This window comes from Neopsephotus bourkii, unplaced genomic scaffold (genome assembly GCF_033783945.1).
Source record: "Neopsephotus bourkii isolate Nb327-2 ecotype Australia unplaced genomic scaffold, CSIRO-AGI_Nbou_v1 NB_168, whole genome shotgun sequence".
NCBI classification, from domain to species: domain Eukaryota; kingdom Metazoa; phylum Chordata; class Aves; order Psittaciformes; family Psittacidae; genus Neopsephotus; species Neopsephotus bourkii.
In genome coordinates, this window is record NW_026900684.1 from 9,018,704 (window position 1) to 9,036,613 (window position 17,910).

General features: G+C 35.2%; 1 protein-coding gene across 1 annotated transcript in view; it reads left to right on the plus strand.

Moving 5' to 3' along the window:
- GPM6A (glycoprotein M6A) overlaps positions 1–17,910 on the plus strand; it is a 117,252-nt gene that overhangs the window by 94,134 nt on the left and 5,208 nt on the right. Inside the window, exons 4-5 of the mRNA XM_061372407.1 lie at positions 14,589–14,742; positions 16,641–16,717. Coding sequence (XP_061228391.1) covers positions 14,589–14,742; positions 16,641–16,717 — 231 coding nt within the window. The remainder of the gene's footprint in view (positions 1–14,588; positions 14,743–16,640; positions 16,718–17,910) is intronic.

The window sequence follows — 17,910 nt, forward strand, 5'->3', positions numbered from 1 at the left end:
AAACCATATTTAAATAATATTTTCTGATGAAAAATACATGATTAAATATTGACAAGTATATCTGGGTGTTAAGGTACACTTTATGTTGTACTGTATTTACAACAACTGATATATAAAATAATAGCCAGAGGAGGGTTAGGGTTCAAATCTCAAAACTTATTAAATTGGAATACACACTAAGATCTAATATAGGCAATAGAGAACATCTTCCAGCCACATTAAAGGCTATCAAAATTATTATTTTGGACATCCTGACATTTTAAGTTAAGGTGAACACAGGTAACCTAGACATTGGAAATTGGAGAATAGGGCATGTATGCCATTCCTACATAGATGTACCATGCTCCACACTAAAGCTGCTATTTCATCTTTTCTTTTTTTTTTTTTTAATTTTTCACCTGCCCAATGTCATGGTATGATTTTAATGCCGAATAAGAATTGTTGTAAAACCTTTAAATAAATATACAAAGACTGGGACCATTTTAAATAAAGAGCAATCATTGCTTATACCAACACTGCTTTTATCTCCTGGAAAGAAGTCCCTAATTTATATTCAGTGAGAACCTACTAAGCTAGTTCAAATTCTGTGCAGAGTAGCAAATTTTTCAGAGCATTATTTTTTCTTCACAGCTCCCAAAATGCCTGTCCTCAGTATTGCAGCAGAGCAATGATGCTCTCGCAGGGTTTTTTTCCCTCACAGCATAAGCTGTAATTCTGTAGCGCATGTCTAGAAGAAATTAACGATTAAACATCTATTCTATAGCTAATATCACTGTTATTGTTAATGATTCATTAAATTGGTTCCTTCAGTGTTTTACTCGCCTCATCAGTAATTTGTAATGTTTTTGTTTTACTTTCAGAAACCTTGGGTTGATATATATTATGTAGCTAAGGCTAAAGCTGTATCCTATTTATGACTGCAATTAAAATAAGACATCAATTAGTTTGAGTTAAATACATTGTTGCTATTATTCATGCACTGGTTGGAGGCTCTTTCTTTTCCCTGGAAAAGAAAAAACATGAAATCTGCAGTTTGATTGCTTGTCTTACTCTGATGATGCTATCAGTAAGATTGCTATGCAAATGCCTGGAGCTATTTTAGGTTATTATTCTGGTTTTTGCTTCTGTGTTCTAGAGGTTAGGGAGTAAAACTATGTACAGCATTTTTGTCAATTAAAACTTGATACTGTTTTTGACTAGGTTTATTTTGATTATCTCGTATTTAAAATTCTAAAGGGGCAAATAACGTATTACGTTTTAAAAAACATTTGGAATTAGAAAGTATTTCAATCTGACAGTGATATGTTTGTAATTTATTCAGTTCCTTAAATCATGCAATGATATGAAGAAATAAGTTCTAAAAACAACAAAAAGATGACTGGAGATGTAAATCGAACCTAATCAGTACTCTTGTGTGTCAAGCCCAGACTAGTGTATTGCTATGCAAATTTGCTGTAATAAATTTTGTTATGTACAGTTGCCAAAATGAGCTAATATTATTGAAGAGGATTGGCAGATACTACATGTTGCAAGAAAGCTTCCTTGTATAAAATATTGAGATAGTAATTTTATAAATATAAAAATATAAATTGCCAAAGACCAAACAGTTTGTCAACACCCTAATGCTAACAGGAACGTGTGCACAGCATACTTGTTATTTTGAAGAATTAAAATGATAAAATGGCTCCACATCAAAACCACCTTTTTAAAAATCCAGTTATGACTATGATTCGATGATTTCCCATCAAATTTGTTGATGTATTTCTAAATAACAAATTAGCATTTTAAGGTCTGAAAATTATGTCCTTCTGCTTTACCATTGTTACCAATCACTTCTCATTAATATTTTACAATCTATTATGCAAAATATTAATGACCATGTTTCTCATGCCTGTGACCAAATCTACTAGGAAAAGTGGATGACAAAAATAAACAAATTCCAAGGAGGTAAAGCTTGTTTTAACTTTGTATGGAAAAGCTATATTTCTCACAGGAAATCTGAAAAGTAACATCCTTTTTCTTCTTTACCAAAATAGTTTTTGAAAAACAGACTTTTAAGAAAACTGAAAGCCAACATCTACAAAAATTTTCATGTGCCCTTTTTGACTGTCCTTCACTGTGAATAGCTCACTTTCAAGTTCTGCAAACAAAAGGATTTTTTTTTTTGCCTGAAATAATAGAAAAAGAAATAGCGCAATCTAACATTTCCAGGGATTATATAGTTGATTAATAAGAGTATTCAGAGTGTTATCATCCAAGTCATGCCAATGCTGCTGTGGGGTGTATCGTCTCAGATCTGAGAGAGGACCTGCGAATGTGACAGTGAAGAGCCTCATTGGCAGCGTTTTCAGAATTCATTTACTATGACAATTAAAATAAAAGTAGTGGAACAACGCCAGTCACATTTGAGAAGGGAAGGCTGTGGTTTAGTCTTAATGTTTCTATCTCTGAGCATTCTTTTAGAGAATTAAATAAACGGCTATATATAATTGTGCTGCAGCATGATTAGTGAAGAATGGGAGACGGGCCTGAAGCCAACTGTGTCACTGTATATTTGTGATTTAATACCCTTCCTATTTATATTAAGCTAGCGTGATCATGGAAAGCCTCATTTACACCTTATTTTAGAATGCCTGTGTACAGGGTCAATTAAAAAATGAAGAAAGCAACACAGATTAGGCTTTTTTCTTCATTCTATGCTAGGAAATGGGGAAGCAGATCTTTTTATCTGATCAGAAAACAGTGGATAAACTTTTCATCCTGGCAATTTTATTTCTATTTCTTTGCATCTCACCTTTTAAAAGAAACATGTTAAGGCTCTAGAGAAGGCTGTTTTATATTTGAAGTTGCACTGACTGATATATCTTCATTATATTTAGTATTTAGGAACATTTTATTTTAATGAGCGAAAAGGATTTTTCTGTCTTTGAAAATTATTTTGACTACCTCAATACTATAGACTATTTGACCTGTGTATACTATTTGACCCATGCTCCTTGAGTGCTTAAAATAAAACTTGAACTTTCCAAAATATTTCCAGAATTTATCTTGCAAGAAAAGTTATAGAAGCTTCACAAATGTTTTGAAAAAAACCTGTGCAAGTGATGTGAAATTGTCACTTCATCCTGCCCTTACCAGACCAGTTATTCTAGAGACAGTGAAACTGCATCATGTTGACATTTGATTCTCTTGAGTAACAGAAGGAGCAGAGTTCAATGCAGGCTCAGCTGTCTTTCCCACCCAGAACAGATGCATCAGTTCTGAATGCTAGAAATGAAGCTCTCATTTCTGAAAATCAGATACTGTATCTGCATATCCCGGTGTCAAAATGCTGAGCTGACAGACAGAGGCCTTCCTTCTGATTGAAAACTGCTTTATCTGAAGAATGCAGAATGCTTCATACCACTGCTTCTTCATTTATGAGAAGTACCTTCTCTCTGAGACATCAGATGTACTTATGAGTCAGAATCCTTTAATACAATCTGAAATATGGAAAGTCTAACAAAACTCTTGCCCCCATACATGGTAAGCAACAAATGCCATCAGTAGTTTCAGGCACTGATATGGGAAATGGGGAAGTTGAGTTTCGTATGGTGGTCTGACCTTTCATACTGCATAGTTAAAAACCAGAATTGTGAATTATAGCCACAACAACCTAGAAGCTAATGGAGAAGTTAGTTTCAGAGGGAATGTGCTGTGACACAGGTGTATCTCACCTAACTAGTAATGTTGCTAAGGTTGCCAAAAGAAGGGCCTACGCTCCCTCAGTAGTTAAAGGAGAGATAAGAGGGCTAGAGAGATTTCTCAGATAAGCTGAATTTTTCTAAGGCTGTCCTATTTTCTGCAAAAAATAACCCCCAAGTCTTTCAAGTCAGAACTTTTTTATTAAGCATTTCAGACAACTATCTAAATTTGGTAGGATGCTTGGCCCCTTTAACTGGAGTTTAGGTGAATGACATTTGCTATTTAAACACTGCTGGAGTTAGTAAATAAAATAAAACTTATTAACAACTTTATAGGTTTCTGAGATTCATCAGATCTCTGGATAATAGACCAGTGTTGGAATTTCTTTAGAGGGCTCGATTCCTTGTAATCTGTTCTTGCTCTTGAAGTAGGAAGGATAAGCCCCAGCAGTACTTCAGAACTCATCTGAGTGGTTAAAAGAATCTCATCTTTATGCCAACACTTCCAAATATGCTGTTAATATACATACAGTTTCTTAAAAATAAATAATAATGCAAGTTATTACTTTTTCTTAATTTCTCTACTTGTTATATATTAAGAAGTCTTCTGTGCTGAGCTCAGAGATTTATTTATATATATATATTTAGATGCTGACTGTATTCTCAGTCTCTCTTATTCCTGTAATCTGGCCAGGTTGCTTTGTTAGGTTATTTTTATTTTATACTGAGATTTTTCTCACTCAGGGATATCACACTTATGAAGTAACTCATCTAATTATTTCTGTTCTCACATAACTTACCATGTGTTTTATACACAGCCTTTTTGTTGACTACAGGGATCTTTGCTTCCATTAATAGAGTGTGCCAGACATTGTAATATGCCTTGCCAGTAGCTTCTCTTGGTCTGGCTGCCCACTGACAGAAATTTTGTTGTTGATGACAAACTGGACAAAACATTTTTTGCTTCAGATTGTGCTGCAAGTGTGTCTTTCACATAGAAGACATACTTTTTCTTTGCCATGTAAGCTCAGTCAATAGTTTCTTTAATTAAACAGAAAGTGCTGTCATACATTTCCAAGGTGTGCTCAACTGTGGGAGCTGTTGCGCTTTCCCCATTGGCTTTACCTTTCTGTTATGAACCATCATAAATTGTTCAAGATGATAGCTTTATTTCCCTTTGGTTTAGATACTCCTTCTCAGTTTTAACTGAAACACTTCAGCAGATGATCAGTTTTTCCTGAACTTTTTTCTACCCTGGCTGTCTCATTCTTTTTCGCTGCATCTAGATATCTTACTATTTTTGTAGTTATTCAAACTTGTGAATGTCAGCTCTGTTATCACGAATTTATGGTCAAAGGTGTGTCCCTTATACACTCCCAAATGGTTTCTAGCCTGCTCGTTTTTCAGTTCTCCCACTTAAAGATATTATCTCCAAAATCCACAGAAACCATATGCAGTTTTTTTTTCCTTCAGATCAACTGCATCTTCTTATTGATGTCTTATAAACTCATAGTAACCATTTTAAATGTTCTTTTTTTTGGTATTGATTGCCAAGGAAGAAGGAGGAGAACTTGCAGATTTATCCCTTCCTTGCTTGTATGCCTTTATTATGTATGATGATTAGCATTTGCATTACCTGGTTAGTCTTAGCAAACCAGAGTATTTTTATCAATATTTCTTTCAGCTGAAGAGCTTTAAGGTTTAGGGTCACATTTTCAGAATTCCCTACCTGATTAAAAGTCATGTTTTTAACTTTCATTTCTTGGCAAAGCAGCAAATGAGAAATTAAGGTCCGTATCCCCTGATTCTCTCAGAGGCATCTGAAGCCCCACTAAGAACTAATCAGGAAAGAATATATGTTCCTATTTTTGACAACCAAGCATTCACTTTCTGTCACGCATCTGTTTAGAAAAGTTGCAAGAGTTATTTTTATTTTCTAGTTTAAGCTTCACTGTCTTGTTCCCAAGTACAGACCATGCAAACTTCCTGAACAAAAACTGCAGTTTTGGCAGTGTGAAAAAGGTAAACAATCTGTATAGTGAGGTCTTTTCCCAGCTGGGTGTTATCTTATTCTGTGTAAAGAAACTTGGCATCACTGAAAACCATTACAGTATGTATCAGAAACTTATAAATAGGTTATCAGCAATTTGGAAGCAAAATACCTGGAAAATTTTCTACAAGCACCTGCCTGTATTGGTAGGGAGTGGGTCATGACGGAACGAATGGTTTTTCTTATTCGATGTCTTTGAATTGGTTATGTGGTATGAACACAGCCTGAAGAACCCATGAAGAAGCAGAATTTAATAAGATCCCTACTCCACTATTATTATTTTTTTAAGTAGTTTTAAAACCGTTTTATTTATCTGTAATTACATTTAAACACAAAAGCAATAGCTTTCCTGAGGAGGGCCCAAAGTGTTAGGAACACCACGAAAAATTAAAATAAGAGGAGGAGGAAAACTTTGAGAATGTGAAAATATAAGCATATGCATTTTGAGAAAAAGTAATCCCTATCTGGAAGATTGTAAAATTAAATAGGAAATTCAACAGCTGTTAAATAGCAGATAAGATCCAATTCTCTCTGCAGGACTTCAGAAGCCTGTTGGAATGAAAAAATTAGTATTTTGCCTGAAGGACATATAAAATAACTAATGCAAACGACTTTAAGGAGCACAATGCTACAAAACCATCAATATACTAAAGAAGATTCAGAAATAAAAAAAATCAATTAAAATTAGTAAAATTGTTTTATAAGGAATTACTGGAAAGACAAATCTCCAGGGAAAACCTAGTCTTGCATCGTAAAGATTTCTTCTTTATATGTTCTATTAGTGGATTTTTTTACAAAATAAGGTTTCAAAAAATTAATCAGTTTGTTAAAAAATCTTCTTTTTGTGTTACTGAGGCAGTTGTGGAAATCTCCTCCCCCATTGCTAATGGTAAATAAATTCAGAGTAAATCAGAAAGGAAACCAGCTTTATATAATCATCTTAATAGTTGCAAAGCGATAGACATCATGCAGAGAATATTTCAACCTTGAAATATACATTAAAAGGAAATGTTAGGGAAATGTGTGTGAAAATAAAAAGCAGAAATTAACAGGAAAAATTGCTTTTAATTTTGTCAAAATCAGGTTTTCATTCACAAAAAAAATAGCTGTAGAAGAAAAATGTTTAAAAAACCTTAAACAAAACACATCCATAAAATGGATGCTTAAAATCTGTCCCACTGTGAAAAGAAATTTGGACCAGCACTGACTTTTTTTTTTTTTTTTTTTTGTGTTGAAGCAGTTGACTTGGATGTAAGCCAAGAAGAATCAACCACATAACAGTAATAGCATAGCATGAAATGTATCCATGTTTCAACAAGACTCTTGGAGCTGTGCCTGGGAATATAACATGTCAGAGAGAGAGATAGAAGGAACATGTTTTGTACTGGCAATAATAAGTGTCCAACAAGTGATAGTGATGAGAATGATAATCTAGACCAAGCAGAAAAGATTTTGTGTGTATTTTCTGTGATTTATAGCACATTTAGTGGTAATATCAGAACATTAGTATCTGTATTCCAGCAGCATTATATGTAAAATGATACAAGCTGAAATACTTTTGCTTCATCTTTTACTTCTCTTGAGAAATGAAGTATGAATTTAGGAGATGCCAGCTAGTGCAGAAATGGGAATGTTAGAGGAGGCTGTTTGGTTATGAGATACTTAACAGTCCTTAAATATATTTAGATTTCATACTGTGTGTAAGAACAGGGTGAATGAATGCCAAGAGGTGTTGTCTAGCATGGCAAAAGATGATCAGTAACTTTTTAAGCATTGATATATCAGTAAGTTTAAAGACATCTGTATAATTTCTGAATAAAATCTGTATAAATTTATGTATAAAATCTGAATAAATTCTGATTTATTTAGATTTAACTAAATAAAAGCGGTATTGTTAGTTCTAGACAACCTGACATTCTTATTTAAGCAGCAGAGGCTGTTTTAGTTCTGGCAATTTTAAAGTCCTTTCCAAAGGAACTGATCAGGTTTTTCCCTTACACTCTCTCATATTTCCACATAGAGAACAATACATTTAAGATGCTGTTGTAAAAAACTTTGGGAAGAAGTTGAAGCATTTATGTAGAGATTCTTATTTAAAAGTGCAAAAATTAAAAAATTCTGTTTGAATGAATTCTGAACCTCCCAAAATTAAAAAGAGCTAAACACCTCTAGGGTAAAAATACGGATTGTCAACAAGAACAAAGCATATAATATTTACACTAATCTATGATAAAAGTCAAAAGAGGTATTGATTAGGGACAGTAGATGTAAGGTAGTAGGCAGAACCCTGCATTACAGAAAACTGAATGCAAGTAAACAACAAATCTGAGGTAGGAACACATGTAGTACTTCAAATTCTGACTTCTTATAAACTGCAGGAAGAGCCGTGCACTCTTATCAGTACAACTTAATCAAGATGAAGTTCAGCATTTGAGAAATTACTTGGCAACTCTAATAACTAGTTTAAAAAAAGAGTACGTAAATATATTTATGTAGATTGTGCACAGAGTAAGGAAACAGTAGTATTAACTCAGAGGAATTTCTCATAGGAAGAATGGACAAGACTGGGGCAAAATGCCTTCGAGCCAAAAATAATTTATGAATTTAAGGCTGGGCAAGGTGCTAAAGCTAAGTAAATTTTTATCAGTACTGAAATGAAATCTATAGATGAATGAAAATTAACATGATGTTAGAGAGATGGTAGTTCAGGAAGAAATAGAAGCATGAACAGGAACATCTTTTCAGGGTTGCCATCAAATAGCATATAGGGCCTTGTTCTGATGTGCAGTGGAGAAACTACACCAGAATCAGGACTACACAATGCACTGCAGAGGTCAGATGCCTCCCATTGTTCCAGTTAGAAACAGCCAGGGTCACCCTGGACTTATCTTCAGGTGATGTCCTGCACAGACAGGGTTTCGTACCGAAGCATAATAGGCTTTTGGCAGGATGGAGGTGCGTGATCTCTGCAGGTAGAGTTTTGATCTCTGGCAAAAGCTGTTAAAGAGAGCTTCCGAGGCTGTGAAGGCTTGGAAGGAACTTCTTAGAGCATCCAGCTGAAAGTACATGAAGTTTTGTGTGGGTGTCATAGGATAAAAAATTTAAATAGATATAGACACAGCAAGGTACTTGTGCAAAGCGTTCGACACTGCCCCGCATGACATCCTTTTCTCTAAATTGGAGAGACATCAATTGGCTAGGTGGACTACTCGGTGGATAAAGAACTGGCTGGATGGCTGCACACAGAGTTGTGGTCAATGGCTCAATGTCCAGCCAAAGACCAGTAACAAATGGTGTCCCTCAGGAATTGGTGTTGGGACCAGTCTTGCTCATCAGTCTTGCTGTCGATGACACCAAGCTGTGTGGTTCAGTTGATATGCTGGAGGGAAGTAGTGCCATCCAGAGGGACCTTGACATGCTTGTGAGGTGGGCTGATGCCAACCTTATGAAGTTTAACCATGCCAAGTGCAACGTCCTACACTTGGGTCAGAGCAATCCCAGGCACAGCTACAGGCTGGTCAGAGACGAGATTCAGAGCAGCCCTGTGGAGAAGGACTTGGAGGTGTTGGTCAACGAGAAAATGTACATGGGCCAGCTTCAGTGTGCATTCGCAGTTCAGAAAGCCAACCGTATCCTGGTCTGCATCAAAAGGAGTGTGACCAGCAGGTCGAAGGAGGTGATTATGCCCCTCTACTCTGCTCTCATGAGAGATCACTTGGAGTATTGTGTGCAGTTCTGGTGTCCTCAACATAAGAAGCACATGGAACTGTTGGAACAAGTCCAGAGGAGGGCCACGAGGATGATCAGGGGACTGGAGCACCTCCTGTATGAAGATAGGCTGAGAAAGTTGGGGCTGTTCAGCCTGCAGTAGAGAAGGCTGCGTGGAGACCTCATAGCAGCCTTCCAGTATCTGAAGGGAGGGCCTATAGGGATGCTGGGAATGGACTCTTCATTAGGGACTGTAGTGATAGGACAAGGGGTAACAAGTTAAAACTTAAACAGGGGGAGTTTAGATTGAATATAAGGAAGAAGTCCTTTACTGTTAGGGTGGTGAGGCACTGGAATGGGTTGCCCAGGGAGGCTGTGAATGCTCCATCCCTGGCAGTGTTCAAGGCCAGGCTGGACAGCCTTGAGCGATGTGTCCTTGCCCATGGCAAGGGGGGTGGAACTAGATGATCTTAAGGTCTTTTCCAACCCTTATCTATTCTATGATTCTAAGATGTGCATCTTACAGCTTTCCAGGTTGAAAGCTCATGTCAGAGAGTTCAGAAAAAGTATATGACTAAACTGAGAGGAAGTGAACATACAAGTGCTGAGCGTGTTAGAACAAAGACAAAATTACACAGCGACATGAGGTTTCTGGAGTTAAATTTTATTCAGGCACTTCTGAATTTGTTGCTATGTTGCTATGTTGTTTTTGTATTTTATTTTATTTTATAATAAGCAGCAGTGCTCTCATGCAATAAAGTGACTAGAGTTTACTTTGTTTCCATTTCAGTTCATCTCTCTGTAGTAACAGTACCTTTTAGATATGATGTCACAGTCTGTCCCTAGGGTCACTGAAGCAATCATCTAATATTTCTTCAGGTCTTAAAATATGTATAACAAACTAAAACAAGAACAGTATTTGAAATTCAGTGAATGTACTTTTCAAGGGACAAGCAGCCATACATTTTAAAAAGAAAGTGGTAGCTGATTTCATTAAAATAAATAAGATTTAGGTAATGTTTTCAGTGGAAACAGGGTTTCAACCAGCTATGACCACCAGGAAAGCTGTCGTGCTGTATACATACCATTTCAGACCATTCTCTGAAATTTCTACTTCCTGACATTGATTTGTGCAACAGATTTTATAAGAAAAAGGTCTTTCCAGAAGGGTTGATGATTTGCTGGCTTTGATAATCTGTGATTCAGGAAAGCCATTACTGCCAACAAAAATCTTATTAAATCCGACATGTGTGTTTTACCAGCCATGGTGTTTGGTATGAAATATTAACCTCTAAAAAGGTTAAAGAATTGTTTTGTTCAAATAATTATTTACTTTAACTTTTCTTTCCCAATGTGAACTGAGTATAGCTTAGTGAACTTTTATCTTCATGATTTGGTAGATGAATTTTACTATCATTTATAGTTTGTTTTGCGTTTATGTATTAGGCTTCTTATAGATCAGAGAAAGCAATTTTCACTACCAATGCAGTACATAACACACTAAAGAACCTCTGTGATACCTCTTTAAGATATTCTACAGCTATTTCATAAATCCTTGGCTTCTCACATATCAAGAATGCTACTTCAAAGGAGAAAGATCCCTTTGACTCTCAGGAGACTGAGTTCTGAATTTAATACCTAGAGTGAACAGGCTCCTGAAGAATTTTTTTAAAGTCTCAAGGGTGAAGAGGGAAGATTCTAATAGCAGAGAAAATTACCTAAAAAAACCCTCTAGTTTTTCACCTGCAGTTTAAGGAAAAAATAAAATTCACAATTTCATTCATTATAATAAAAATTACAAACTAGCACCTTCTATTTCTAGAAACTGCTATCTTCTTGTACAAGGTTAACCTTTTGCTTCTTACTGCCCCTGAAGCACAAAGTGTAGTATTACCCAGATCAAATTTTTGTGTTTTGCTTCACTGACATCAGTTATAGCAGCTTCCAAGGGTAACTCATAACTACCAAGTGATTTAATGCGAAATTTTACATTTTAGTTCTGCTCACATGAAACAGAAGAAATTTCTCTGATTTTTTTCCTCTGTTTGTTTTGGTGTTATGACATGAATTTGGGCATATTATTGGCCATTGGCTATTCAGTCAAAAGTGATTGAGAGAGGAAAAATGAAGTTCTTCTTTTTCTAAAATACGGTTTTTAGAATTAAATCGCATTTGATTCATTTTTCTAAGAAGACACTCAACTAAACAGGTTCATGTTTTTAAAAGAAAACCCCTTCCACAAACAAGAATGCAATTCTCTCTAAGGAAGCAGCTCATGTGACTCCCAGCAGCTATCATCTGACAGATTTCTCCTCCTCTTATTCTATGCCCAAGGCAGATTATTTTTAGGGGATAATAAGCTCTGTTTTTCCCCTCTTTGCTACACCAATGCTTTGTATTATCTCAGCACAGATATTTAATCAAGCTTCTTGAGCAAGCAAGACTACAAAGAATTTCATCCATACTGCATCTCAGAAAATAAAATGATATTAAGAGGGGATAGTAATGATCATAATAAGGCTGACATTTTTTATCCATTCTGTTATAATTACAGAGGAGGAAGATTTCTGAATCTGTGTAGAACTCAATCTTAAAAATGGTTACCACAGTTCAGTAATGTAACTAATATCAAATATTTAGTTGTCCATTAAATTATTATACATGTACTACTTTGAAAGATGTACTAGATTTATGAAATATTACGTAGTTCAGAAATTCTAGAAGGTTCAAAAATAAGGTCTCAGGCTTACCTAGTTTTACCAGACTCATAGAATAGAAGGCTGATTTTACTTTTAAATATTTCTAGAATATAGTAAACTGAGAATTTGAAGGCGATTCTGAGAAGAGAAAGCTTTCTTATGTCTCTCTCCCACTTTAGAAAAATTGAGTACAACTATTTAACTTGATAATAAATTAAGATCAGACATAACATTTAGTTAGGAATTCATAGACCTGAAGTGAATCTACATTTCTAAGTAATTTTACAAGTAATTATTTGTAAATGAGTGCCTGAGGTTGAACCAGGTGTTGTCTTATTAGCCTTACCACTGTAGTATAGAGAGAAAAAAATATGAGAAAAAAATAAAGGAGCAGTAATGAACAATAAATAAATACAGGTGTGTACAGAACACTATTTATTTGCATTGATGATTTTCTCTGCAATATTTAGAATAGTATTTCCATTATATAAAGCAACTGACAGGCAGAAAAGTCTTCTTTAACATTCAAGTAGTAGATTTATTATATACTTTTTTTAATAAACTTTGCTTTCACTTTATGAATTGATTTTCTAGTATGTATGGTTTTGGGAAAAGTTGGAAAGGAAGAACTCCATTATCTTCATGAACACATTTAAAAAATCTTTAAACTGCTTTGATATTAAAGTTAAGATGGTTCATTACTTACTAACTGGCAGGTAAAGCTAAAGTGTTGAGTCCTAAATAAAGGATAGAAACAAGATACCAAATACATGGAATAATTCTATTTGTCTTCTTTAAGATTCCTGCATACTTCTGCTAATTATTTTTAGTGCTGTAAATTCTCCAGCTTTTCAAACTACTGGCAAAAGACTCATCTATCTAGGGACAATCAGGAAAATTAATCTGAATTGAATTTTAAACTGGATTAATTAAATTACATTAGATCCCTATGTAAATGCAATTCCTTAGAATTTAAATGGCTTTTATTTAATAATCTTTGGAAGAGAGTTAAATTAAATGAAATTAAGGCCTCTTTAATATTGCTTGAGAATGTCCATCCCATAACTTCAAAGTAATAAAACTGCCATACCTAAAATTCAATCTGTTTGTTGTTTGGGATTGCTTTTCCTGATCCATGTCCACATGGACAAGCCACCCCTCTAACAGTTCTTACTACTATTTACACCCTTTTTGAGCCTGGCCTTGTTTGATTTCCACAGCTAAAACCTGTGTTTATATCAGGCTTTTGCCTTTATCACCTGATGTGAGAGAACTTACATTAAAAAAGAATTAGAAGATATGTTCTATTTTCCCCTTACGTAGCTGTTAATTTTCAATTTTAAGCAGATTATGGACCATCTTACTCAGCTTTCAGAAACAGCTCTTATTTCTTATTCTCAGAGTCAGTGTTTTTCTTTAGTAAGCAACTAAAGAAGTACTAGTGTGCTGAAAGTTTCTGATTCAGTAATGTGTTTATATTTGTCAGCATTTCTGAAGGCATCAAATCTTGGGACTGATTTACTTCCACATTTAATCATGTAGCATCTTCATATCTTTTCCACAGCATAAAATCAAAAGGTAATTGTTATTGATGAATGTGTCTACTAGTTGTCTCAGGTTAACAGCGAGTAGTAATGTAACATGCTTAGCTATGTACAGAAGCTGGGTGTATTAATGTGACTACTGGCCCTGAAGGGAAGTAGAGTTCAATGTCTCCTACAAGCAGATTGCTAGAATCTTTGCTAAAAAAAGAAAATGTGTAGCCTTTGGAGAACACATGTTGCAAATCACATAATTTAATACACTTCTTAACAGAAGTAATCACTCTAATTTGTTCTGAATGATGAATTCCCTTTATGTAGACCCCAAATATGTTTAAATATGGTAATAAAGTGACAAGTATGTTGTCTCACTGGTTCAATACAGAATGGATTTGCCAATGAGATTCTGACCTTGCCATGGATAATGTATTGGTTTTATTAAGACTCAGAGTTTAAAAGCAAAAGCAAGCAAAGCCTATGGTATTTCATTCTAATATTTTGCATCATGATTGACAGTGGAAAAAAAACAACCATGTGACCTCTTAACTATGGAGTGCTGGTGATGAGTGAGAGGGAGAGACAGGCTTCACAAAGCATGCAGCTGTCTGTACTTCAGATGTGGTGCTTTGCATCAATTGTAGGCCCAAGAGTGACAAGAATGCAGATAAGCTTGTACTTCTGAAAGCATAACTGCTGTTTCTTGGGAAACATCATGTTAGTGCTCCATAAGTCATTTTGACCAGATTGTTAATTGATCATCAGACCCAAACCATAATTTAAATAAGGGCAGATACAGACAAACACAGTCAGAAATGTATGTGTCACGTTTCTGTCCCCTTTTTTGCAATGGAGTATCAGTTACACTCTGACATACCGCTGATTTTGTTTTTTTCCTCTGTTTCTGCAGTTTATTATGCTGACATACATCTTTATGTTGGCCTGGCTTGGAGTTACAGCTTTTACATCTCTGCCTGTTTACATGTACTTCAATCTGTGGACCATTTGCCGAAATGCCACCATAGTGGATGGAGCTAATCTCTGCTTGGATCTTCGCCAGTATGGTATGTGAATGAACAGTACTAAATATAAACCAAGATTTCATGAAAGAAAACATCATATTGTATCTCAAATGAACTGTTTCAGTGTTTCTGTAACAATTGTTAATCATCTCTTTCTCTCCTTTTGCACACTAGTCAAGGCAGTATATTAAAAATGCACTGCATTTCTGGGCCTGACAAAATTTAATCAGCATTGTCGATCTTCCCAGAGTACTGAAAATTTGGCTTGGGGCTTCTGTTTAGTCTCTTCTTTTGAAATCGCTGGAACTTGTCTGAAATGCTTAATTAGTCATTTATCTGAAGAATGACTCTTTAATCTTGTGGTAGGACACTGATTTGCAGATGTGAATCCTAGGCTATCATTTCTATCTGCAGAGGTGAACTGGGACAGGACAAGATTGATTGCTTGCAAAAAATTTTGATGAGGCGTGATAATATAAACAGTAACACTCTAAGAGGCTGGTGAAGAAAGAGTAGGACTAAAGCCTGAACTGTGAAGGTTAAAATAAAGTTGGGATATGCACATACTTGTGTTCTGATGGGATGGTAAATCTGGACAGAAGGGGATTTGGAATTGTAAAAAGTCTGAGAATTCTTCTGTTGGTGGTGATATTTCGATGTAATATTTCACATTAGTGTTTTCACATGGGGAAAAAAAACCAACTTTTTAATGTATTGATTCCCCCCAGCTTGAGAAGTGAGTTGAGAAAGCAATTATCCATAAAGATCTCAAGAGTATTAATTCTTTCTATGACTTTTTATTTTGCTAATACTCATGGCTACTACTTTTTATCACTAATTCTTCTTAAAATGTGCATGTAACATTAACATACAAAATGCATATTCTGTGAACATACCTGGTTCCTGTAAATTCAGTGTAAAAAATGATTACTGATAGAAAGAACAGTACCATTTTTCATGATAACCAAGTTAATAACAGTTCTCTTCAAGCTAGTCTTTATCATCTAGACATTACCTAAAGGAAACTATGTATCAGATTCTAGTTATTTTTTGTTGATAGAGAAACTGTTATTGCAATAAAGTGTATGTTTGGGTAATGCTTTTTTATAACTAATTAATGAAGGTTTGTACCAGATCAACACGTTTGAAAACAATATGCAACACATTTCTTCACATGAGAATAGAGAATGTTTATGAACAACGTGATAAGTATATGTAGTAGTTGCAAATAAATTTCTGTTGTTTTGATTAGTGTGTTGATCAAAATCAGGGATGAAGATACCTTCAGAAACGGCTGAAAAATTATTACCTGCATGTTTGCTTTCACTAAATACATTCTGTGTTAGTTTTGTGATGGCTGAAATTAACTAGTATCGTAGATCACAGCATGGTTTGGGTTGGAAGAGACCTTAAAAATCATCTAGTTCCATCCTACCCTACCACGCGCAGGGACACCTTCTGCTAGACATTGTTGCCCAAGGCTCTGTTGAACCTGGCTTTGAACACTGCCAGGGATGAGGCAGCCACAGGTTTTCTGGGCAACGTTTCAGTGTCTCACCACCTTCACAGTAGCGAATTTCTTCCTTATATCTAATTTAAATCTCTTCTCTTCCAGTTTAAAATCATTCCCCCTTGTCCTGTCACTATATGCCCTTGTAAAAAGTCCCTCTCTAGATTTCTTGTAGGCCCCTTTAGGTATTGGAAGGCCTCACCTTCCAATATAAGGTCTCCCCTAAGTCTTATTTTCTCTGTGCTGAACAACCCCAACTCTCTCAGCATTTCTTAGTAGGGGCGGTTTTCCAGCCCCTCATCGTCAACAAACAACTAACTTTTGTTAAAGTTCTGCAAGGCAGTCAAGAATTTGTATTTCTTAGCTCATATGAAGTAAGCTTCTATATGATAAGAATATTAAATATTGTGAATATTTATTCTGCTCCCAGGTATTGTAACTATTGGAGAGGAAAAGAAGGTTTGCACTTCTTCAGAAAGTTTCATCAAGATGTGTGACTCTAATGAGGTGAATAATGTGATATTTTTGGCAAATCATAATATATGTTATAGTAGAAGATAACTGATGTGTGTTTTCCTGCTCTTAATGTTCTAATTCTAATAGCTATGGTGATGCAATAAAATCCCAGTGGAAAATACAGTCAGCAAGTACTTTCCCCAGTCTTTTACCACATATCAAATTTAGACAGTGCAATTTCTACAGCCTTTTGTTTTCTAAAATATGCTTGTATTTTTATGTCTTTTTTATGAATCCCATTGTCATGTATATTTTTTACTGAGATGTTTTTGAAAGCTAATGCATCTGCTGCACAATGAATTGGTCTATACAGTGAATCACTGTTTGAAGATCTTATGATTACTGTTGTGACAGGGAAGCAAAGATTTTAAATGGACTTGACCAAATCTTGCAGTGTGTTAGGATAATAACGCCTAGTACATTTTTCTTTGCAGTTTTTCCCTTAGGCAAAGGCCACCTATTTCAGTCTGTCTGAGGTTTCTGCGTTTTTAAATGATCAGGAATGAAGGACAAACAAAATTACATCTATTCACATCAAAAGAGAGGCTAAAATCTTGATCCCTCTGAAGTCAGAGAATACTTTTGATAAATGCTTCACTGGGTCTTACTGTGTTTGAATAAATCTTCTTAGAGTGAAGGTACACGATCTGCCTTTGTAGCAAAACCATCTAAGAAAATGCAACCCTTGCTGTGCAGTCAACACTCAGCGTGCTGGTAAACCAGATCACTGAAATTAAAACAAATGTAGTCCTTTTGTTTGGAGTGGGGAAAGAAAGGTAGTTAACTTGGATGGTTTAAGAAACCAGTTTTATATTATATGACTATGGTTAAACTTTATTGAGAAATTTGGAAGGGAAGTAAATCAGTATGTGAGGATGGAAAGCTACATCTAATGAAGGGAAACAGGGTTTCTTTAGGCTGTCTCTGCCACTATTGAAATCACCACAAACGTTTATAGACCTCGTAAGGTATTATTGTAACTGGGGGGGGGAATGCAGGACTGTTTATTTTTAAATAATGTTTGCTTAATATTTTATGATTTAAATATAATATTTTAAAATAGAATTATGCTTTATCCCTGCTATGAGTATTGGGACAAAACAAGTACAAGCACAATGTCATGTAGGGTTCTCAGTCTTTTGGAAAAAGTATCAGTAATCATTAGTTGGTAGAGGGGTGGCACA